Here is a 24,745-nt window from a genome sequence, read left to right on the forward strand (position 1 = left end):
ATTATCAGTTTACAATACAGAATATTATCTTTTCAAAATCATCATGCCTTGCTCATGCACAAACCAGCTGGGCTCACAGAAAAGCAATCATTCAATATCTTTGTTGTTCACTGATCCAGGCTTTCTCTGCCATGTGTTTTTCTAATCCTGTTCTGAAAGCAGAAAAGCCCATCAGGAAACAACTTATTTTGATCATATCTTTGCCACAGTACTCAGGTAATCTCACAATTTTTTTTTTTTGCATTTATTTCAGAAAAGCTATTACGTAGTGCAGGTTTTGTGACATGCAATACAGAGTAAGAAATGAGTGGGTATTAATTTGAAGTGCTCATAACTTGCTTGGCTGGTGAGTTTTAGAGCACCCTATGCATCTAGCATGATTTTCATATTCAAGGTGTAGTTTCCACCTGGCAGCAGAAGGAGCAGGAGCTCCTCCTAATTTATGCAAAACAACTCTCAGACAAGGGGGGATTGCTATTGCCACCTATGAAAAGCTGAGTTTAAGTCATTTGCCCATTGTCACATTGTCATGAGGTAGTGGCAAGGACATAACTTTACTCTCTTAAATACTGTTTGCTGTAAACACACTTTCATTTTACTACCTGCACTTAAATACCTGTGCCCACTCACCCATTCTTCCAGACAACCTTTTTCTTCCAGGTACAGAAATGTTGCTCAGGCACATTTTCAAAGTGTTTCTATAGTTGGCTGGAATTTTTAAATACAGAGCAGAATAGCTCTGGCCAAATAGTTGTACGGGTAGTGATCCTTGGCATGTTCAGCACATAAATACAGTCTCTTACCACGTGGATCTGACACAGGTGCTGTGTCCCAGCAAAGCAGATAAAATGCTCCCTAGCACTGCTGGATTTCCTGTGAACTCACACACATTGCTTCCTGAGGAATCCAGGACAAAAAAGCTCACCAGAAAAAAATTATTTTGAATTAGATAATCTCAAGCATTTATTTGCATATATTTTACAAAAGATGTTATGTGGTGCTGGTTTTGTGATGCATGATGCAGAGTAAGGAATTAGTGAGTATTAATTTGAAGTGCTCATGACACAGTTTTCCTTCCCATGCACTGAGAGGCCTTAACCTCCCATCCTACATGGTAATTCACCCTCAAAGCCTGGTTTTGTCTGCCTTTATTGCAGAGAGCTCCATCGAGGTCCTGGAGCCTAAAAATGTACAAAGACCCCAAGAAATACTCGCAACTTCACAGAATGGATCAGGCTAGAAGGGACCACAGTGGGTCATCTGGTCCCACCTCCCTGCTCAAGCAGGGTCATCCCACAGCACATGGCACAGGCTGTGTCCAGATGTGTCTGGAATATCTCCATTGAGGGAGACTCCATGCCTTCTCTGGACAATCAGTTCCAGTGCTCGGTCACTCAGCAGGAAAGAAATTCTTCTTCATGTTCAGGTGGAACTTCCTGGCCATCAGTTCCTGTCCCATTGCCCCACAGAGCAGAGCCTGGTCCATGCCCTGAGCCTCCCTGCAGACACTGACAGGGATCAGGGCCCCTCTCTGCCCTCTCTTCTCGAGGCTGGACAGGCCCAGCTCCCTCAGCCTGTCCTCAGTGAGATGCTCCAGCCCCTCCATCATCTTTGTCACCCTCCATTGGACCCAGTCCAGCTCCATGTCTGTCCTGTCCTGAGGAGCCCAGAACTGGTGATCCTCAGGTGATCCTCACAGGGCTGAGGAGCAGGACCACCTCCTCTGATTGTGATGATCATGGGATTTGACAGGAATATTAAACATACACTGACCAAAGTGCACAACCTGCCTGTTCCTATCGCTGGCACTGACAGCTGAAGTGAGATGAGCATGGCTGGATCAGTCACTGAATTTGTTACTGTGGATGTTCTCAACAAAATTTAAGGAAGAAACAACTGAAGGTTTAATAAAGTAACATACTACACATAATTATACATATGCATTATAAAAATATACAATATATTATCTAAATTAGATAGGGGAATAGACAAGGGAAAGGAAGAGGACAACGACAGAGCCCGAAGGACCCCGAAGGCCCCCTCACGGCCCCTCACGGCCCCACACCCAACGCTGCCCTCCCCACACGGCCGCCGAGAGGCTGGGGCCGGCGCCTTGCTCTCTGAATGGTGCATTCGGCTGTCAATCACAGCAATGCCCCGCCCCGTCGATGTCAGGCTGACGGACATGGGTGGAGCAAGACCCCTACCTCTCGCACTCCGATTGGCTGAATCCGCTGCCAGTTGGCTCCGCCTCCTCGCTGCTCCCTCTGGGTTTACAGTGCGGGGAGGAAAATGGTGCAGGACCTCTCGCGATCTGATTGGTCAAGTTGGAACGCCACTCAAATAAAGACTCCGCCCCTGGCGGACAGCTGACTGCTCAGCTCCGTGACAGGGACGGCGCTGCGCTGGCGATTCGTCAGCTCTGCTGAGTCCCGCCCATCCGTCCTGAATACTGCTCGCCGATTGGCTGTGGCGCATGTCCGTCAGGCGGCGGGCGGGGCGCTCGGCTGTCTGTCCGCGGCCCGGCAGCGGCGGCTGATGGCGGACATGGGGCGGCGCGGCGGGGCCGGCCGGGCCCTGGGGCTGGCAGCGCTGGTGGCGGCGGCCTGTGTGGCCGGTGGGTGAGCGGGGCCGGCCCGGCACGGGGGAGCGCCGGGGGGAGCGGGCAGGGCTGCCCGGCTGCTGTAGGGGAGATTGCGGGAAAGGGGCCGGGCCGCGATGCTGGGGAGGGGGAATGTGAGGGGAGAAGGTGAGGGGGGCTCTCGGTGTCTGTGGGTGCCAGGCTCAGGACCCAGGGGTGGCAGCGGGGGCTGTCACTGTGCTGCAGCTCCCTGCCCCCATCCACCTCCAGAGACCGTGCTCGAACGCTTTTATCCTGTCCCTTTCAATCCGAGCGCTGGTTTATATTCATTTATAAGTTTCTATAATTTTATTGTGTAAATTCGTTATATAACATTATTTTTATAATTATATCACAAAATTATTACATAAGTTTATATAATATGTTGTCTATTTTTATAATGCATATGTATAATTATGGGTAGTGTGTTACTTTATTAAATTAACTTATACTATGCACAAATTCTATTAAAATCCAGTTCTATAAGCTGAGACAGAGGCATTCAGATCAGAGACCAGAAACATTTTTCCCTGCCAGGGTGAGCCTTTGGAATAGGTTGCCCAGGGAGGTGATGGGGTCACCAGCCCCGGAGGTGTTTAAGGGGCATCTGGACCTGGCACTGGGGTCACAGTGGCACTGCTGGGTTCATGGTTGGACTTGACAGTCTTAGAGGTTTCTTCCAGCTCTGATGATTCTGTGATAGACACACATAATTTTGTTATTTTGCGTGAATTTTCACGTTTTGCTGAGCTGTTTCTGTGGTCACTGCAGCCTCTCTGTTACCCGCTGTGAGTCAGGCTCGTGATGGCACTTCCAGGCCCTGTAAATATTTCCCACCCAATGTTCAACCCTTGGCCTTCACAAAGGCTTTTGAGAACCTGAGGTACAACTTTGGAAGGATAGGAATTAGGTTTAGTATTCCATTAGACAATCGGAGGGAATCTGTTGATGTTCCCAAGTTCACATTTAGTTTTAATCATTGTTATCTTGAACAACAGTCTTGAATTTCCCTTCCAGTTGTGAAGGGTTGGTGCTCTGATTCCATCCACCAGAGCAATCCTGCCCTGGGTGAGCCAGTTTGCCCTAAATAATGTGACTGTGTAACAGCCCTGTGAAATCCTATGGATTTGTGGGCATTTTGTAAATTCTTACTTAAAGAAGTTGGTCTGGAAACATTTCTGCCCTTCAAAATGTGGGTTGATCCACCATTAAAATTGGTAGCAGACCACCCAAGGAACGCATCAATTGAAATAAATTCTTGAATCTGCTCCATGAATGTCACTTGGCTTGGCCTCTTTCCTTCCTTTTGTCCCCCTCCCCAGCCTGCACCTCAGACCTTTGTCCTGTGGTGTGTTTATCATAACATAGCTCAGATTTACTGTCAACATCTGTGTGCATGATCATGGGCCAGGCTTTGGAACAGCATCTTCAAGGTCACATTAGTTAAATTAATATTAGGGAGGTTTTTAGCTGCACAACACATCAGTTTACTATTGCGTTGTTTTTGTAAATGGCCTTTAGATTTGTAGATTCCCTGGAAAACTATTTTATATCACTGCTTGGATTGGTAACCAATTTTCAGTGATCATATGAATAAATACTTCTGTTTTCTTCAGACAGTTACCTTATTCATGTAATTTTGAGGTATGCAGTCAGATTCATTGTATAATTAGGACTTGAACATACAGGCCTGCAAACAATTATTACTCTGTTACTTGGTTTTCTTATATCAAATCAGTTTTCTGGTGGCAGCCTCCTCAGATTGCTCATTGGGGAGCAAATGCCTGAAATTTTGCATTGTTACTGCTTATGGACACCAAACAGGTTTCAAAATGTATTTAGATAAATGTTGGTGTACACAGTATTGCAGCTGTGCCCGAGTGACTTTAAGACAGGAAGCCAGGTTGAAACAAGCTCTTCTCTTATTTCTGTGGAGTCCTTTCTGACTTTGTTATGCAGTAAATTACTGTCATCACAAAACAGTTCAGAAATGTGCTTTTAGTCAGCTTTGCAGTTCAGGTAATGGGGAGGAGAGTGAAGGGGATCCCAGAGCAGTGAAACCCCGGTGCTGCAGGCTGTGGCTCCCTACAATCGGCTCAGCTCCAGCTGCATCCAAGGCAGACAAACCTCTCCTGGTGTCATGAGGGGGAGGAGCAGAGCAGGGACACCAGAGCTGCTCTGCAGGAGCCAGGCTGTGCTGGCCCTGCCTGCTTTAAGCCAGCCCTGACAAATTCCACTGGCTGTGGGCTCAGTGGCTCTGGCTGCTGCCTGCATGAACAGAGGGGTTGTGCCAAGCAGTCCTGGAAGCAGACCAGAGCTGTGTTGGTGCTTTGTGAGCTTAACAGGGTTTTGGAGTCTGCCTGGCTCCATGGAGAGTTCACTTTACCAGCTCTGAGCTGTGAGGCTGCTTGTGGCTGTGCTGCTGTTGGAATAATTGTCCTGCTTTTGTTAACATGGATCTGTTCATTCTCAGTCACTGCTGTACAGAAACCCCATTTTGTGTTCCAGAGCATTAAACGATCAGTTCTCATGGCTGCCTTTCCATAAACTGATAGGCATGGGAGGGAGGAAGAAGCACTGAAAGCTCAGATATATTTTCCCTGTTCCTGCAGGACTCTGACCTCTCTCTGTCTGTTCCAGGAGTGTGTGGGGGTGAGCTCAGCATCCTGCGCTCCCCTGCGTCGGTCGCATTCCGCGATGGGAATTGGCCGATCCCGGGCGAGCGCATCCCGGACCTTGCTGCCCTCACCATGGGCTTTTCTGTGCAAGAGGTAAGTTCCAGGTCTTGATTGTGAAATGCCTCTAAGCTACAGACCTGCTCACTCTGCAAATCTTCCTGTCATGTGCTGGAATATATAAAATATTGCCCTGTTTGTCTTGAGGAAAGCATGACTGGACAGAGGTGGTTTCCAGGACAGAGCTGTGTGGGTCATGTGAGCAGCCAGAGGCTGTGCTGGCTGGCTAATTTGAGTCACCAGCTGTAAAAGGAATCCTGCAGAGGCTGCTCCTCAGTTTCTCTGACCCCTACCTGAGTGCTGTGTCCCCCCATCCATGGTCACAAACTGAGAACCTGTGGGACCACGGTCACTTCTTGCACACAAGCTCTCTGTAGGGCCCTGCTCCTGAGTAATCTCAAGACTGAGAATGGCTTGGCATTTTGTCAGGTCAGCAAGCTGTCTGCTGAGCAGAGTTAGAATAAGTGTGTTGGTTACTTAGGAAATAATCCAAAACCTTGGAAATGTGATTTGTGGTAGTGTTTCTCCACATTAAGTATTCAGCTATAACTTTAGCAGTGTTTATAGTGGGGCACATGAGCAGGAGCACTTGGATTGATTCCATCTTGCCTACTGAATTTTTTTGCTGGGCTTCAGCAGGGATGAGTGGCTGTTGAAGCAGTAGATGAAAGTGTAATAGCCGGATATCTTTGGCAGTGTCTGTGTGCAGCCAGATACTGAAATCTGCAGCCTGAGGCATTCTCACAGTGCTGGTGAGGGCAGCCAGCTCTCATTTCTTCCATACATCAGCTAGGGAAGAGGTCTGATAAGGCTGGTTTCAATGCAAGGCTGCTTAGCCTGTGTTTTGGAATTTGAAATACCTTCCTGTCAATTAGTTCGACTTTTTTTGACATCAGACTAGTAACAAACTTGTATGAGTAGTATGACTAAGGAGTAAATGTTGATAATTTTATCAGGAATAACCAATATATTGAATGGTATTGTGTGTGTTGCACATAAAGACACCCAGAAAAACAGCAGAGTTTGACCTGTTCTGTTCATTTGGCATCCTGGTCATCCAGGGATGTGTCATGGGTATGATGGAAACAGGTGTTCCAGTACTCACTCAGTGCCTTTGCCACAGCTTGGGATTCAATTGTTGCTATGGGTCTGTAGCATCCTTTAGAAACAGTTCTGTTACTGTTAATTCAAATCCTAGGAGCAGGCAGGGGAGAAGTGTTTGATTATTCAGTTCAGCCCTGAACTGAGAGTTCCTCAAAGCTGTCCCTAAGGCAGAGGTCACTGTGTGGGCAGCTTCCAGCCCTGGTGAGGGGAGCACTGCAAAGCCCAGGCACTTCTTCTGCAGCTCACATCAAAGTGTGCTCCAGGAACATAAACTGACACTGCAGCAAGGCCACTGGAGAGAATTTGGAATTCTTAGTGCATTACATTGGGAATTCTCAGAAAGAGTAATTCAATATTCTTCCCTTGTTAAAGGAAAACAAAACCAAACCCCATTTTTGTCCCTAATGATGCTTTAAAAGGTTTTTCCTTTGCTTCTGTGAGGTGATACAAATCATAATGTTAATGACATTTAATTCTAAAATGGCTTTCAAAAAAAGGGCAGTTATGTCATTTACACAGATGGGGAAATCTGCTTGCCTTTATTCCAGACAGATGAATTTGTATTTGTATTTTGTGCCTGAATAAACCAGTCAGTAGCCTCCACTGTGCTCTTACTGATTTGTAATTGTAGTAAGCTACTAAGAAATCTTTTTATATTTCTGTGTAAATTTTTACATTTAAGTTTAGTTGCCTGTTGTGATTGACATGTCCCTTTCTTCCCCTTCCTTTCTACTCTGTTTCTTTCTTGTACTGAAAATATAAAGATGTAAGTAGATTTTTTAAGTTCAGCCTTCACTTACTAAATACAGACTTAAGTATTTATAATTTAATTATGGCAAATTACTCCTCAAGTATCCATTATGTATAATGTTTTCTTAGTGTAGACTTTGCTATGAAGTTACTGGCAGCTTTTAAACTAACAATTCCTTTGTGGTTGACTGGAGGCATTACTCAAAATGAAAGCAGTGTAGCATTAACTTACTTCCCCATGAAATTTCCAATAGGCTGTCCTGCACAAAGGCATTAACAGGAAAATAAGTTGTTTTGCTTTAATAGTGGGAAGAACTCTCCTCTTTGCCTGTGAAATTTAACTGTTTTTGTTATTTTGTGCTAGGACCTCCCCTGGCCCGGGCTGGGTGTGGGTGATCTGTTTCACCGGCCCCAAGCCACCGTGCTGGTGACAGTGAAGGGCGTGGACAAGTTGCCTGTGAAAGGGTTTTCTTACCCCATTGAGAATGTGAGTATCCACCTTTGGAACTGTCACCTGGTTCCTGGGACTCCTGTGCTCTAATGACAAGTACATGATGCTCTCTGTAGTCCCTGATGTTCACTCATTTCCTGCTTCACTGGAAGTTTGCACATCCCCATAACTGATGAATCAGTAACCTAGTCAGGATTCTGTACAAGGCCCTTGAGACCAGCCAGTGCTTCCAGTTCAACAGCTCTGCTTGAAAGACAGCTAATTTTAATGTCTGTACCAATCCACTTCTTCCCACAGTAACTTAAGATTTTAAAATCAGAATTGTTAAGTTTCCTGCTTCAGCTGAGTGTGTGATAACATTTTATATGGAGTTGATTTTTTGATGTACTGTATTGCCTTATAAGTGGTCTTTTGAGTTTTCCTCAAGTACTTGACTGTGAAATACAGCACTTAGAAACACATTCTATTATGCTGAGAAGAAACCAACACACATTACATTTACCTATCACTGTCTATTTTTCTAAGGCTTCTCAGGCTTCTTACAGCAACAGAGAATCCTTCAGCTTGGAAGGAGCTCTGGAGATTCTCATCCAGCCCCTGATCAAGCAGTATCAGCCAGAGCAGGCTGACAGCACTGTGTTCAGTCAGGATCTGAGCATCTCCACAAATGGAGGCTCCATGACCTCTGGGCTGCCTCTGCCAGTATTTGACCACCCTTGGAGTAAAAAACTTCATTCTTGTGTTAAAATTTCCTGGGTTTAAATCTATGCTGTTGCCTCTTCTGCCATAGGATACTTGTAGTGAATGGAAATGTGCCATTCTGTGTCTTTTTTTTTAATAAAACCCACAAGTAAGTGTATAAAAAAATGAACAGTTCTATTTGCTTGCCAGTAATGGCACTATACTGTGCTAGCATTTTTTCTGTTTTTAGTAGGTTTTCTATATGTGTCTTTTTTTGTTTCAGCAGTTGGTCTTTCTGCTGGGTATATTTTCACCCATCAGGTTTTTGTGGTTCATAACTTTCCATTTGCTGTGAGATTGTTTCCCTTTTGCATTGCTTCTATATTTGTTGGTCTTGTTTTACTGATAAACAAGGCTATACTCTAAGCCTAAATAATCCTCTTAATTCACAGTCGTGGTCCCTTGGAGTTCTTCAGAGTATATTGTGTCTGCCACTTAAATAAAATATCTGTCCATAGATACACAGGTGATGTTTTGTTTTGCACAAAGGTTCTTATTAATTATTATCACTTTGGAAATGTGCATCCCTTTACTTTTCTTTCTTTGTTGAGATCGGTAGTGCCGCAGCCAAATATACAATCACGAACGGAGATGGGGCATCTGGGCCAGTGACATGAGCCATTTATTCAGCACATCAGTCTCAGCACATTGTTAGACAATGGAGACAGGATGTTAACAGCTGGCTGATCCACAGGGAATGCCAAGGGGGTGTGACATTACAGCATAGCATAAAACTATCTCGGCTTAGATTTCAGCTAATCATACATAGAGCAACACATATTGACAAGAATTCTGTCCAATCATATGAAACACACGTAATGGGAGGTAAAACAAAGACTGGTTCATAAGAGACAAAGAACAGAGATCCATTCATACTAACTTTCTGAAGATATACATTAAATAACCTTGTTGCAATCCATAAGCCAGTTTACAGAGGTCTGTTGTTATTTGTCACGTCTGCTCTACTGCTTAGAAAACTTTTTTGCTGTATGTGCAATGCTAACAAAACTTCTGCCTGAGGCCTGCCTTTTTTAACCATTTTCTCAAAACTCTCTAACTTTATGAATCCCAGCAAGTAGCCCCTGTTTAACCCAAAAATCTGACTTTGTCTTCCAGGCTGTTCCTTTCAGTCTGGACAGTGTTGCAAATGCCATCCACACTCTGTTTTCTGAGGAGACCCCCGTGGTGCTGCAGCTGGCCCCCAGTGAGGAGGTGAGCATTGATTCACTCCTGGTTCCACGTGTCCCAAATGGGGAATCCTCTTTCCACTTGAGTGGCTGGAGCAAACCCAGTGGATCACATGAAATCGTGGCTGGTTGGTGTGTGTGTGGAGGAGCAGACAGGAGGCAGTGCTGGCAGTAACCATGGCTGTTCCTGCAGAGGGTCTACATGGTGGGCAAGGCCAACGCCGTGTTCGAGGATCTCTCTGTCACCCTGCGCCAGCTGCGCAGCCGCCTCTTCCAGGACAGCTCCATCCTCAGCTCCCTGCCCCTCAACTCCCTCAGCAGGAACAACGAGGTAAAGCACATCCAGCACTGGGTTCCTCTATGGGGCTTCTTTTAAATAGTATTCTTAGTTAGCTTGTGCTTTTCTCCTTTCTTGCTTTTTCTTCCCTCTTTCTTTGCCTAAGAGCCCCCTCCTAATTTTTTCTAACTGAATTAACTAAGTTCAAACATTTTTTTCTAAGTAACTTTATTGAAAGAGTTATTTCCTTCTAGCATGTTCTGATGTTGTAGAAGACAACTGTTATAAAATACTTGCAACAAAACAAACCCTAACTTGGGTTTCATCAAAGGAAGTACTTGTCTCTGCCTCTCCCCTCAGGTTGACTTGCTTTTTCTGTCAGAACTTCAAGTCCTACATGATATTGCAAGCCTGGTAAGGTGTTTTGAAACATTTTCATATGTGTTGTGTCACAAACTTCAGAGATCTTTAAAATAGAGAAGCCATAGCCAGGATATGTGGCAACCAATGATGCATAATTCTCTTGTGTCATCAGCTGGTTCCATCAGCTTAAATAATGAATTCTCTTTGTACCAGCCCCATCAGTGCAATTTTGAATGAGAGCTTTAATCATCTGTAGTTTTCTTTTGTGTTGTGTTTGGTCAGAACAAGGGCAATTCTGAAATACTCAATGAAGAATCTGCTGGGGCTTTCTTTGGTGTCTAACTTGAGAAGTATAATGGTAGTTAAGAACATGTTCTTTGCCCTATCCACCATTTTACTTCAAAATATCACTTTGTCTGAAAAGACTGGAGTGACTTTTGTGCCATGAGTAGTGATGATGGTAGAAATGCTCCAGTGGAGGGGGGTGAGCTTTTAATTCTCAGGATCTTTTTACTAAGAAGCTGCTGTCATGTTGCTGTGGTTTAGCTTTGTTTTAGTGGGTCAGTGGTGTGTGGGTCTTTTTGTTTCATTTTGGTTTGGCTTTTTCTGTGTGTCCTTTAAGCTGCAGCTCTTAACTGTTGAAGTGAAAGGAAGAATTGTGGAAAAACTCAAAAATTCACATTAGGTAAAGGGCTAGTGGAGACAAATAGTGCTTTTGAGAAAATGAGGTAGAACAACTTTTGTTTTGCAGGCTAGAAATGCTGCAGTTTAAGTGGTTAGAAGGATGGGATTAAATTCCTTGTTTGCAGAGGCTGTTGTCTTGTGCAGGCAAATATCAGTGCTGCATCTTCTCACCTGCAGAAATGCAAGAATGTCACTACTGTCCTTTGAGATAATTTGGATTATATTAGTTGGATTTTCTCAATATTGGAAGATACTTCTCAAATAAATTACTCTTGTATGTGGACAACACAAGGTGGAAGTTGCAATCTACTGAGCTTTGCAAGGGCCAGTTTCAGACAAGGAAATGCTATTATCTAAGTCTTGTACTTATGTGGTTTTGTTTTCTCTGAGTTTTATTTTCATGGCAGTTACAGAACAAAGATTCTGATGTCAATAAATATTCTATTTCTTTTTAGTACAGCTCTCTATTACGTGGATGTAACTTCATGTTAGGAACAGATGCTACATAATAATCATCTGCTTTCTTCTGTAGAATTAAAAAAAAGAAACAATTATGGACAACTTCTAGTTAAATTGGCAAGAATTCCATTTCCTGATTATGGAATATGACTGTAAAAAGTGAGACAGGATTAGTCCAAGTAAATTGACTTTGTGCAATGTGTTTTTAAAGTAACCTCTGTGTAAATTAATTTCTTTGTGCCCTCCATGTTGTGCCCAAGCTGTCTCGACACAAGCACTTGGCCAAAGATCACTCTCCAGACCTTTATTCCCTGGAGCTCTCTGGCTTGGAAGAGATTGGGAAACGATATGGGGAGGACTCTCAGCAGTTCAAGGATGCTTCTCAAATTCTTGTAGACTCTTTGCAAAAGGTATATTGTCTACCTAATGAACAAAACTCATGGTAATACTAAGAAAATAATTTTTATTTTAATTACAAAGAAGTAACTTCATTAGTGTTGGCTTGCCTAATTCTTGTTTTTTTGTTTTGTTTTTAAAATGCTGTTGTTTAGTTATAAAATTGAATGTTACAATTTGCCTCTCTGGAAAGTGTTGGTGTGATTCCACAATATGTTTAGATATTTTGAATAAAGGAGTAGGGGTGTATTGAAACCTTGTATCAACAGGACTTGATATGTTTGTTTTTCTTAAACAAACACCTTGCATTTGAAAGCAGCAGAATGCCTCACAAAAAGAGGCTTTTGGAAATATCTTTATCTCAAGATGCAGTGGTTAGTTTTCCCTTGCCCACAAAGCTATGTAAATGTAAATTTCTACGACTTTAAAATAACCATCAGCGTGCTCAAGAAAGTAATTCTTCATTACATAATCATTAGTTAAATTTTTATTAAGATCAGTCACTGTTGAGAGCTTCCAAAGTGTGATGAAAAAATTCAAAACCATCAATTTGGTAAGCCAAGTACTTGTTTTCTCTAAGCATTGCTCTTTGGCCTCTTCAACCTTAAGGAAATATGTTTAAATAGTAGACATATTAGCATTTGATTAAAATATTCAGGTCCCAGTGGGAGTTTGAGAACCTGAATATTTTATTGGAACTGACAGACACACAAATAGGAATGATGTGGAGATAGGCCTTTTGTAAAAGGGAGAACAGAGTAAGTTTCAGCCCAGAAAGCAGGCATAAGCCACAGTCTGCTGAACAGTGACTGGGGGTTTGAAAAGGCATTGTAACCAGGGGAAGGTTGACACTTGGTGAAATTCTAAAATAGTGTAAACTTTTGTAGCTTTCCATAATTATTCCTGAAGCTGACATCTTTTATTTTACTACATCTTGCTAACAAAACTCTGCTTAATTCCTGGCTGCAGTCTAGGCTTCCAATTAAAGCACCTTTTCTTTTCCAGTTTGCAGATGAGATGTTTAATCTCTATGGTGGGAATGCAGTAGTAGAAGTGGTGGCTGTGAAGGAGTTTAACTCTCCCCTCTCAAGGAAGACTCGCTCAATTCTCCAGGCTTCACAGGTAGCAGAGCCACATTTTTCTACATCTCATTTATTAAAAGTGATCCAAAGTGTATCAGTTCACCTGAGTGTAACCTTTTTAAGGACTAAAATACTGACTGACTTAGGTATGGGTACAGCTTACTTATTTGTCATTCAGTAACTTCACTTGAGGAGGCCTCTGGGGCTCATCCAGTCCCACCTACTGCTCAAAGCAGGACTAATTTAGGAGCTGGATCAAGTTGCTCAGGTTCTTGTCCAGCAAAGTTCTTGGAAAGTCCATCCCTGGAAGTCCCACAGCCTCTCTTGCATTAACCACTTTCATAGTGAAAACTCTTTCCCTTATGCCTTGTTAGAATTTGCCTTTCTGTGTTGTCTCCCCAGTGCAGGCCAGTCCTGCCTCCCAGCTGTGGGAAAACAACTTTTCCTTGGCTGGATTCCATGATGCAGTGTTCTGTGTCATTCCAGAGGCTCTGCTGGCTCCTATTCCCCTTGTCCCCCAGGAGCTCCAGTCCCTCTCTGCAGCTGCCCAGCCTGTGCTGTCACCTGGGTTGTTCTGCCCCAGGTTCAGGACTTTGGATTTCATTTTCCTGTCACTTTCTTCTTTTGGGTTGCACTGATGCCACTCACATCATCACTTTTTTGCATTCTGTGCCCTTGCATCAGATTTGTCTAGACAAAAGTGCATCTCTCTTACTTAGCTTGTCAGACTTTGGATGGTGTCAAGATGTTTGGTGTGCAAGCTCACTTTAGATTAATAAATATTTTCTTTGTTGCAGAGTAAAAATGAAAATCCATATAACCTTGCCTATCCGTACAACTACGACTACTCTGTAATCTTCAACATTGTCCTGTGGATGATGATAGGTCTTGCTTTAGCTGTGATAGTTATCTCCTACAACCTGTGGAACATGGATCCTGGCTATGACAGCATTATTTACAGGATGACAAATCAGAAGATAAGAATGGATTGAGCTGCACTGTATTTCAGCACAGGAAGATGATGAAGAGCAAGGTCTCCTTTAGCCTGTGTGGAAAACAAATGTTCTGATATGGTTAATTGTGGGAGTTTTTTAAAGGTGTATTTATTTCTAAGTATTTTTTCCCTCTTTCAAGACTATTTTAAATGTTAGTAGTAGCACCAGATGGGATTTAAAAATTGAAATCTGCTTGTTTAAAAAAACCAAAACAGCACTCCCCAGAGTAATAGTTATTAAAGTGACATCATTCCATTTTTTTTATCTTGTAACATGAGTTTTTGAAATGCCCTGTACTGCCTCTGCCTGTGCAAACCAGATAAACTGAAATTATGATAGCAACATATTGTTTGAAACTTTTGCACTGGAAGATCAAAAATTATAGCTAAATTGTTGTGTTGTATATTATGAACCAGCTGTAAATGTTTGATGTAAATATTTGTAATGGTTATATGTAACTTCAGAGAGGATAGTAAATATTCTTCAGTAAAATACTAAATATAGAAGTACTTCTGTCAGCCTAGGACTCTAGAAGCATAAATGCATTTTGATCTCATGCTGATGGCTCAGAGGTGAGCTGTACACAGAAGGATCCTTTCCCCAGGACTTCAGTGGCTGGGAGGTGACTAACACTGGTGTGGCTGCTCTGTGCTGTGCAGTCTGCAAATCCTGAAGCAGCACCAGTCTGGTCATGGTCTGATGTCACAGTTGAGAGTTCCTGTTATGATGCTTCATGTTCCTTCCATTTGTGTTGATGTTATTATTATTATAAAAAAAAATCAGTTCTTTTTGATGATAAGAGTGGACCAACACTTGATTTAAGTATACCTGGATTATAGTCCTGCTTCAACTATTCAATAAAACAAAGAACAGTTGTTCTGGAATGCATTTATTCCTTGTGGCTTTGTAGATGTGGATACTTCTGTTTAGGATTTGTTCAGCTGACCAGGGCAGGTGTGGCAGCATCTGATGTGTGACACTGGCCCTAAGGCTGCAGCAGTTTAGTTCAAACTGTTCTTCAAAAGAAAAATAGTCTTGTGTGAATTTTCCTAAACCAGATAGTGAGTGTAGTTAAAACAAGTGGTTAATCTCTGGCTTGAGTCTTTTTTAGAATGACTTCTTCCTTAGAAATTTCTAAGGAAGATCTTTCAGACTTACAGCAGCATGAATGGAAACTACTTTTTTATCATCTTGCCCTCTAATGTGCTGAACTTTCCCTGCTGTTAGGACATAATTGTTCCACTTCCAGAAAAGATGTTCTCACTGCATCAGTCTCATTTACTGATACTGGGAATGCCTGAATTGGGGGTGTTGAAATTGTTCATGTCTTGGAGATCCTGGACAGTGATTCAGGTTGAAATGAGCAAATTGCAGGGTTACCTGAGTCCAAGAAATCCAGTTCAGGCTATGTTGCAATCACTTGAAATTACTTTTAATGGCATTTCAAGTTAATCTGGATGATTGATACCAGTAGATGGAAAGGAAGAGTTGCACTGGCAGTTCCTCTGACAGGAATGTAATTACTGAACGTGCTGTAATACACCATGACAGAGCAGGCAAGGGAAGGCTCTCAGCCAGGTGTGAGAAGTAGGACACATGATTATGTCAATGATTATGATTAGATATATTGCTAATACAGAATCTAAATATTCCCAGTGCAGTGTCTAAATAACAATTCTGTCATCTCTAACAGTGGATTCAGAGGTTTGATCAGATTAGCAGTCCACTTCATATACTGGTACAGAGTTTTACAGGAGCTGGTTGTTTAAGGCACTGCATAATTAATGGTATTTAACAGTTGTATTGTAGTCAGTGTGAAACTGGCAGTGTAGAATTTGTTTAAATGCAGGACCTGCCATTGAGATGGTCTCTGCATGTCAGCTCTCTCCCAGCTGCTGCTGTAGGCTCCAATTTTACTTTTTAAAGCTGGTCTTGGACTACTTTGAAGGGGAAATTGCAATTCCCACTTCTGTTAGTACCACTTTTGTTCCTTCTCATGGCTGTAGGCCTCCAGCTGGTACTAAAGGTGATTTTGAGCACTGTCATGTGTGCTGTGTCTTAAATACCAAATGCTTTGTGCAGCACAGGCTGCATTTTGAGCCACTCTAGAGCCCCTGTACTTCAGCTTGAGTTAGGAAAGCCAGACACACTTTATTGTACAACAATATTGTACATAACTGCTAATCAAACAGGCAATTACAGGAATAGCCTTTTCATACTTTGAATTAAGTTAATTAGAATGCAAGTGCTATCAACAATACTAGATCTGCTCTTGATTGTTCTCTTTAAATTTAAAATCACTCCAAAAATATAAATTGTAAAAATATTTGTGATATGGCAAAAATCATAGGTTTTGTGCACAGAATTATGATGAAAGCAGTGAAACTGTCAGGTGAAGGAAGGAAGACAGGAAGAAGCCAAGGCAGGAAGGGGAGGCAAGGAAAATAAATAACAGCTGGTATTGGCATCCTGTGTGCCCCAAGTGAAAAGGGCAGGAGGGTTGTTTTGCAGTATCTGGCAGCAAGCAGCTTTCACCAGGCTGGGACAGGCTCCACAGAGTGCTGCCAGTGGGATTTGGGATGCAGCTGCAGCAGGAGTAGTGATCTGACAGCCAAAGAGAGTTTTTCTTTGGGAGCTTGGTCACTGGCACAAAGGGTGATGTGTGTTTGATTGGGTCTTCCTCAGACCTTGGTGTTATGTTGTCCAGTTTTTGGCTTGGGGTGTACCTAAGCCGTTCTTAAGAAGTGATGAAATCTCTGAAGGAGGAGAGAATCCTGAGTCAGAATTGAAGACTGAGTGTTGCTTTTGATACGTAGGTTAAAAAGAGAAAATAAGCCATAAGACAAAGGGCTCTTTGAAGAGTCAGTATGCTGCTTTTTCTAGACAATGCCCCAAAGTCTAAACCTGGCAGAGGGAGGTAAAATCAGCCTTTGTGCCCGCATCAGCTTTCCAGACTTCTCTGTGGCAGGAGTGGCAACTTTCAGAGTTCTTGCAGCTGTAGCACCACATAGGCAAGGGAAGCCTAAAGCAGATCTGAAATGTCTAAAAAAAGGAAGTGGAAATGAAGAAACAACGTTGAAATGCAAATGTTGAGCAACCTGGCAAGTGATTGCTGAGATTTATAGGTCATTCTTCATGGATCTAAGAAGCACCCTGCCAGAGTCTAGGTAAGGAGATAAGCATCCCTCAAAACAAAACAAAAACCCTCCAAAACAATGACAGTCTGTATGCTATACTGACACAATTTTTGACTATGGTGAAATGGGTGCTTTGAGCTAAAAGTCACAAATGTTGTATAAAAAAAATTTTTTTTTGCTCAAGTGAGGGTTTGGGACTCCTGCATTTTTTATTTTCTCCTCTACAGGCCATGGACCATATTCTTAGGAATTTTCATCTTTGTAGAAGCAGGGAGAACATTTCCACACAAGTATTGCTGGACAGAAATGGAGCAAGATCAAGGAAGACAGAAAGTGGAACTATCAGATTTCAAATCTGTCAGAACAAAGGAAACTTGAAAAAAATGGGGAACCCAGAAGTTTATTTCCTGTCCTGTTGTGCCACTAGTGCAGAGCATTGCTGTGGAGGAACTGAATGTTAAAAAGGGCTCCTACAGCTTGTGGTGTGAAATCACCACCCTGGTGTTCCTGCCCAGGCTTGTGCAACGTGTCCTGCCTGCCCAGGACAGGGACAGGGACAGAAAGCCCAGATGGCCACGCTCCTCTCAAATAAACAAAGCAGAAACTGATGGATGGCACAAAGCCAAACACCCAAAGAGTCGGCTCCAATGCCCTCTCCTACCTGAACTGCTGGAAAAGCAGCTGCTACAGATGGTGTCTGTGTGTGGCTGTATAAACCAGCAATGCATGGGACTTCCAGTGCTCTGGAAGTGTGGAGATTCTCCTGGATCTGTGTAACAACTCTCATGAATTATTTTCTAGAACAGATCAAAAAGGCATATACTGCATCTGTACTCTCCAGTGGCTGAGGACAGCACCTAGACCTAACCCCATGCTTGTGTACTTTCAGAGTTTACAGAAATTCCTCTGTTGCTGAAGGATGGATGCACAGTACAGGACTCTGGCAGTCAAATTTAGTGTTGTTGTTGATGTCACCCAACATAAACAAAAATAGCTAAGTTCTTGGCATGGATACACAACATAAAGTGTTTAAAATGTTTCATACAGGGAACAAAATTGCTGGTTGCACAAAATCACAAAGGCAGTCAAATTCCACTTAATTATGCTCCAGTGCATGAATCTGTGATGACAAATTTACATGTCCTTAATCTAGTGAGCATATGCTTTTCACTAGCCAGGGACACAGAAGCAGTGACTAAGGTAAATAAATTCACAATATTTTAGCTGCTAGCTGATGGGAAGCACTGTAAAGTCACAGAGTTGAACAATTTCAGTGCTGCCAATCTGCTCACCTGATCAACCCCTCTATTTAAATACTTCTCTCCAATGGCATGGTCCAAGTACCCAGGCAATTGATATTAAAAAGTCTGCTGCAAGACCTGAGTGATCAGTCAGAGCATTTGGAACACTGGAGAACTAAATGGGAGCTCCAGCCATACCCTACAGCAGGTGATCAATAAAAATCTTGACTGTGGTACAGCATCAGCTTGGAAAGAAAAAAAAAAATCAGCTCTTAACTATTTCTGTCACTTTTAGACTCTGCTGTAGAAAAAAAAAAAAAAAAAGGAGGGAAAAATTAATAAAAACAGCTGTACCAATTATTTCACATGAGCCCATCCCAGCTTTTCTGCAGTCTGCAGAGCCAAGAGGCAGCCACACCCTGCTGCCAGTGCTACCCATGGCAGAGCTGCCAGCTCCAGAGCACCTCTGACTCCTTGGGGACAGATGAGCTGAACCACCTCTGCCCCACGGTGAATGTGCTGCTCTCCCCTCTGGAAATCTCCAGGGAGCTGTGTCCAAGCTGTGGTGGATTCCTTGGGAGCAGAGAGGCTCAGCTCCATGTCTGAACGGGGTCATGTTCCCCAGGGAAAGCTGGTGGCACCCAAATGGCAGCAGCTCTGGATAACCTGACAGGAAAACAGGCTAGAAATAGGAAGTGCAATCAGCTGTCAGTCATGCAGGGAAGCAGATGGGGTGAGGAGGCTTAACTGGAAAAAGCACAAACTAAGATAAGCTTTCTCTATATATGAAATGGTTTTGATCTCCTTCCTGCATGTTTGCATGCACACACATGGTGTTATATGGGTCTTTACAAATGAAACCTTGGGAGAAGCTTCCTCCCCCCCATTAAAAACAGCATTTTTAATAAAAAGTGAAAATATTGTTAAGCTATTTCCATATTTTAACAGAAATTGAAAAGGAAAAAAAGTATGCTCAATATTTTCTAAAAATGAGGATTTATAAACTCAGAAGATGAACAGGAATACATCCATCTAAAAAAAGATGTCCAGGAAAAAAAATCCGCAGGAAAACTGTGCCTATATCACTATCATCCCACAGGTGATGCTGACCAGAAGATGTCTTTGAAAAACAAAATAATCCATCAAAAATAAGCACAAGAAAAACAAAATAATCAATCAAAAATAAGCACAAGTGAATTAGGAAAATAAGCAGGACACAAATAGTGCTGTTGGACTGTAACAGCCCCAGTGCCAACCTGCAGCACAAGGGTCACTTTGATTTCACCTCTGTCCCTGAAGTGCTGCATTTTATCCAAGGGAATGGAGGAGTCAGCACTAAAGGGGAGACACAGAGAGTCAGAGGGCTGACTCCTCACTCCCCCAGGCCCCAAACAGCAGTGAGAAACCTGAAATTTTAGAAAGCGATTTCAGGGCAGTGTTCCCTCCAGCTCTGCCTCCCCAGCCATCCCAGGGCAGAGCTGGAGTCTCCTGTGCTCCTGGTGAGGGGACAGCTGCCAGACAAGCCACTCCATCCCAGGAACATCCCTCTGGAAAGCAGCCCCTGACATGTCACAGCTGCAGTCATGATCTTGTCATGAGACCAGCTTCCTGTCTGGGACAGACCGTCCAGACTGGAGCAGCACAAACAACCACTCTGCAGTTTGCTTCCTCCTCTGCTCCCTTTCCCCCCCTTTTTTTGTTTTGTTTTGATTTTATTTTTCTTGTTCTTTTTTGTTTTGCTTTGTTTCTTTGTTTGATTTTTTCCCATTAATCCATAGGTCCCCAGGAATTCACTAGCATAGGAATCACCTTTATTTCTACTTTCCACCCTGTGTCCAGCCACTTCCACGCCGCAAACCTGATTCTTTAAAAATTCCACAGCTGCTGAAATATTCAGATTGTTGGAAGCAGTGAAACCAGTCCCACTTGCCATCATTTCCAGCGCTTTGTGGGAGTAATTGGTTACTGTAGCCTAAATTAACTATTTGGCAGAGGGGAAAATAATCTAAAAAGCGGAAGTCTTTAAATACTGACAAATTCCTTTACGAATTTCCCTGTAATGTGCAGCTTAATCTTAGCTGGAAAATAAACACATATGCATTCTCAACACCTTTTTTTTTTTTTTTCTCCTTAAGCTCTTCTTCTCTGGTGTCTGATAAAATTTGGCTTTGGCCATGTTTCTGTTATTTGAAGCATTGTAGGCTCTGCACTCCAGTCCTTCAAAAAGTCCTTTATAATCTGCACCTCTTGCCAGCGTTGGAGTAGCACAAATGGACAAGACTATTCTGATGGAATTAACTATTCCTACACAGGACATTATTGCTATTCTGATGGAATTAACTATTCCTACACAGGACATTATTCCTCAGGACATCCCTCACTCAGGAGGACACATGAATGAATTCTCCAGGGCTGACCTGTTCCTGCACAGCTCAGGTGAACTTCATTTCATCAGCTGTAAGCCGCCCTCTGCCACTCCCTGAACTAAGCTGAGCCTGCACCGGCAACATGGGACACCCTGGCAAAGATTTGGGATGGGATGGGATGGAGGAGTATAAAATAGAAATACTTTTATTTATTTATTTGAATGCCCATGCAATGCAGATGGGGAGGAAAATTAGGAAAAGCAAAGAGAATCAGAGTAAGACTTTGATCTCTTTAGTTAAAAATGAAGGTATGGAAAGCACTGAAGGAAAACAGTGATGCAGGAAGGATATTCTGGCTCCCTCTGAGTTGCAGGGAGGATGTGCCAGCACCAGGGCTGGGAGAGAGGCCACAGGGCAGGAGGGAAGAAGCAGCCAGGGAGGTGCTGTCCCTCTCTCCAGCCCTCTGCAGGACACTGGGCACCTCTGGGCCAGTCCCTGCTGCTCTCCTCCCTCTGCTCCCTCCACTCCTTAACTTTAACATCAGTCTTTGAAACAGCTGAGGCTGTGAGGATTTTGTTGTTGTTCTTTGTGCCAAAGAAAGAAGCAAGATGCCTCTAAAATCACAACTTTAGAGCAGCTGCCTGACTCTGCTCCTAACTCTGCCCAAAGAGACTGAAACAAGATGGGAAAAGGGCAGGTTTTTCTTGGATTCTTACAAATATCACCTCATGCTCACAGCTTTCTCTGGCTGACTTCATCTCTGTAGTGCACCACAAAGCTCAGAGCAGTGAGGATCTCCATGAGCCTCCCTCCCTGGGGATTCAGGGAGGCCTTGGGAGTTTAGGCAAAAGCCTGTAATTAAGACACAGCCTGCCAAGTTTATAAACAGCATTTTACAGCACATTTGCCTGTAATGGATCTGGGTTTGGAGACACAGGAGGGCACTGCCAGTCCTACATTTCTTATGGAATCCAAAGCAGAACCCCTTGTTTTATTTTTCTTTTTACAGCTGTATGAGCCATGGCACCTTCTGCACTGCACACAGTGAATCTTGTGTCCCTCCCAAATCCCTTTGGCCATGAGGAAGAAGAAAATCCCTTTTCTGAGGAACACTGCAGCTCACTGAGGTCTCCAGTCCCCTGGGGAGAAGGGAAGAGCTGCAGCAGTGCCCCTGCAGGGCCATGACTGTGCTGAGCTCAGGCTCTGGCACTGCTGCCCCCAAACACCCTGCACAGTGTGGGGCTGTGTGCTGTGAAAGCAAAGAGCACTCTTGGGAAATCCTCTGGTCAGGGTCACCTCTGTGACTTTCTTGCTGATGTCTGTAGTCCCAAAAGTTCAAAGGATGGAGGACAGCTGCTGTGCTCCACCAAACTGGCCCCAAACCTTTCATCTGCCCACAAGCCAAGGAAATCTGCCCAGCAAAACCCACCAGGCTGATGGGTCACCTTGGGCCTCAGCAAGCTCTGTCTGCAGGCACTACCCACCATGAATGCCACTGGAGTTTGAAATTAAATTAAACAACCTGGAATAATCCTCTTCCAGGATGCCCAGGATGTGCTATTTGCATGCTGCAAACAACAGTGTGTTTGAATAAAACGTTCATTCCTTCAACATTATCCCTGAAAATCTTCAGAAATCTTTCCCTGTTTAAGCAGCTGACTCTTGGGTAAGAGCTGCACACGGATGGTACCACGCTGTGCCAAGCTGTGCAGCGAGCAAGAGGCAGGAGGTGTGTGGGCAAACTCTGGGTTTTTTAAGGCACCCATCTGCAACAAAACAAAGCAGAAAAACAAATGCAAAAGTGTGTCAAGAAAAGCAACTCACAAACCTTGTTCCACAGCTACCAAGTGTGTTTTCAAATCTAAAATGAATCGAAGTTGACTATGACCAACTATGGATGGATCTGGGCACCTAGAGCATAGAAAAGAAATAATTTATTTCTAAAGCTTGCCCCGGTCCCTGTACCATGAAAGGAAAGGCACTACCTAGTTCAACAGTTGCTCCCAAGGTAAATTCCAGCCCACAGAAATCATAAGGAATTTATTGTTTCCAAGCATCCAGAGCTACCCTGAATGTGCATCTTAGGCCTGTACATTCACCCTGGAGCTTTGTGACAGGGAGGGACTGTGCCTACACTGCAGAGTGAGAGGGACAGAGCCCAATGTGGGCCCTTGGGACAAACATCCCTGACTGACTCACACCCAAACGCTTCCACGCCCACCCTGAGCCAATTCAGCTTGCAGAGATCTCCGTGGAGCAGTCCCACACAGGGCCAGGGATCTTGCTGTCCTGCAGCTTCTGCACAGCAAATCAAACCTGATACACTTTATCCACTTTAGGAAAACACACCCAAACAGAGACCACCCTTTGGAGACTCCTGCCAAGCAGAAAACTTAACAGTGGGACCACTGCAGGGGACAAGGGTCGCCTGGCAAAAGCCAAGGTCTGAGTTTGGGTTCCCAGCCGACCCCTGCCTGGCTGCTGGAGCTCTGTGATGCTGGAGAACACAAGGGCTGTTTCTCCACGGCAGCTGTGATTTTAGAAGCATCTTGCTTCTTTCTTTAGCACAAAGAACAATAACAATAAGAGCCTCAGCTGTTTCAAAGACTGATGTTAAAGTTAAGGAGTGGAGGGAGCAGAGGGAGGAGAGCAGCAGGCACTGGCCCAGAGGTGCCCAGTGTCCTGCAGAGGGCTGGAGAGGGGGACAGCCCCTGGCTGCTTCTTCCCTCCTGCCCTGTGGCCTCTCTCCCAGCCCTGGTGCTGGCACATCCTCCAGCTGCTGGGCTGGTGCTGCTGGGAGAGCCACTGAGCAGCTGCTGGTGTGGTGTCCTGACACCTTAATAGAGAGCTGAACTGGAAAACTTGAACTCTGAGTGCAAAGCAGGTGGAGAGGGTAGAGCTGGGTTCAAACATGGGTTAGGTTTCAGCTTGGAGTTGGCAGCTCTCCTCTGGGCACTGAGGTGACAGCCAAGCAGGACTGAGCTAGGCTTAAGCAGCTGCTTCAGTGTGGGGGGAGGATGTCTCAGTAGTATTTGGAGTTACACTTCAGTTCTCACACAGTACTGTTGTCAAAACAGCTATTTTCACATAGCTAAATCCCTAGGTATCAGTCAGCTTTACAGGCTGTCCAAGGAATTAAAGCATACATCCATTTTTCCTTATTTTTTTTTCTTCAAGATCATTGATGGCACATGTGCACAAACACCTCTTTTCTTTGCCTTGTCCTTGTCCTCCTTTTGATGGGAGGACAGAGCACAGATGTAAGTAAACAAGATGTATCTGTCCTGCCAGCTGATGTTTACACAGATCAGCAAGCCAGAGTGTAATTCCACAGCACCAGTGGGATAATCCCAGTGTCAGCTTGTGGAGTAGCTTCTGTGGGGGCACATGCATGGTGAACAATGTGGTTCCCCAGCTGGGTGTGGAAACCTTGACAAGTTCCTACAATATCCCAGCACTTCACAAACAGAGGCCTTGTAGCGGGGAGAGGAGTGGCTGGAGGCAGCTCTGCAGAAAGGGATCAGGGGGAGTCAGTGCTGCTCCAGCAGCCAGGAGTGCAGAGCCCATCCCGGGGTGCTCCAGCCATGGCACAGTGAGGTGCCAGCAGTGATTATCCCACTGGACTCTGTGCTGGGCCTGTCTGTCTCACAAGGATGTTGAAATCTTTGAATGTGCCCAGAGGATGGCAACAAAGCCGGTGTAAAGGCTGGAAGGAATGTCCTGTGGAGAGTGGCTGAGGACTCTGGGCGTGTCTCCTTTGGAGAAGAAGAGGCTGAGAGGTGCCTTCATTGCTCCCTGCAGCTTCCCGAGGAGGGGAAATGGAGAGGGAGGTGTTGAGCTCTTCTCCCTGGGATCCAGGGACAGGATGCGTGGGAATGGTTCAAACCCACACTGTCAGGAGACATTTAGACTGGACATCAGGAAGCATTTCTTTACTGAGAGGATGGTCAAACACTGGGAGAGGCTTCCTGCAAAGGTGGTCAATGCCTTGAGCCTGCCAATGTTTAAGAGGCATTTGGATTATGCCCTTAACAACGTGATTTAAATTTTGGTCAGCCCTGAATTGGTCAGGCAGTTGGACTAGAAGATCCTTGCAGGTCCTCTCCAACTGAAATAGTCCTTTCCTATCCTATCCTATCCTATCCTATCCTATCCTA

At 44.1% G+C, this 24,745-nt stretch overlaps 1 protein-coding gene across 1 annotated transcript; it reads left to right on the top strand.

Annotated features, from left to right (window-relative positions):
- The first annotated feature begins 2,512 nt into the window (after nt 1-2,512).
- ATP6AP2 (ATPase H+ transporting accessory protein 2) lies at nt 2,513-14,732 on the top strand. The gene is made up of 9 exons (XM_058824891.1): nt 2,513-2,617; nt 5,261-5,391; nt 7,574-7,696; nt 9,518-9,613; nt 9,782-9,919; nt 10,226-10,279; nt 11,632-11,781; nt 12,773-12,889; nt 13,647-14,732. The coding sequence occupies exons 1-9, from the start codon at nt 2,539-2,541 to the stop codon at nt 13,839-13,841; spliced, it is 1,083 nt and encodes a 360-aa protein (XP_058680874.1). The 5' UTR covers nt 2,513-2,538; the 3' UTR covers nt 13,842-14,732.
- The last annotated feature ends 10,013 nt before the right edge of the window (nt 14,733-24,745 follow it).

Source organism: Ammospiza caudacuta, chromosome 2, assembly GCF_027887145.1.
Source record: "Ammospiza caudacuta isolate bAmmCau1 chromosome 2, bAmmCau1.pri, whole genome shotgun sequence".
In the NCBI taxonomy this organism is placed as follows: Eukaryota; Metazoa; Chordata; class Aves; order Passeriformes; family Passerellidae; genus Ammospiza; species Ammospiza caudacuta.

Bases quoted from the DNA above. Each gene is read 5' to 3' on its own strand.
- ATP6AP2 (XM_058824891.1), top strand. From the start codon at position 2,539: ATGGCGGACATGGGGCGGCGCGGCGGGGCCGGCCGGGCCCTGGGGCTG. The intron at 2,618-5,260 runs GTGGGTGAGCGG...TGTCTGTTCCAG, and splicing joins GGCGGCGGCCTGTGTGGCCG to GAGTGTGTGGGGGTGAGCTC. The intron at 9,920-10,225 runs GTAAAGCACATC...CTCTCCCCTCAG, and splicing joins CCCTCAGCAGGAACAACGAG to GTTGACTTGCTTTTTCTGTC.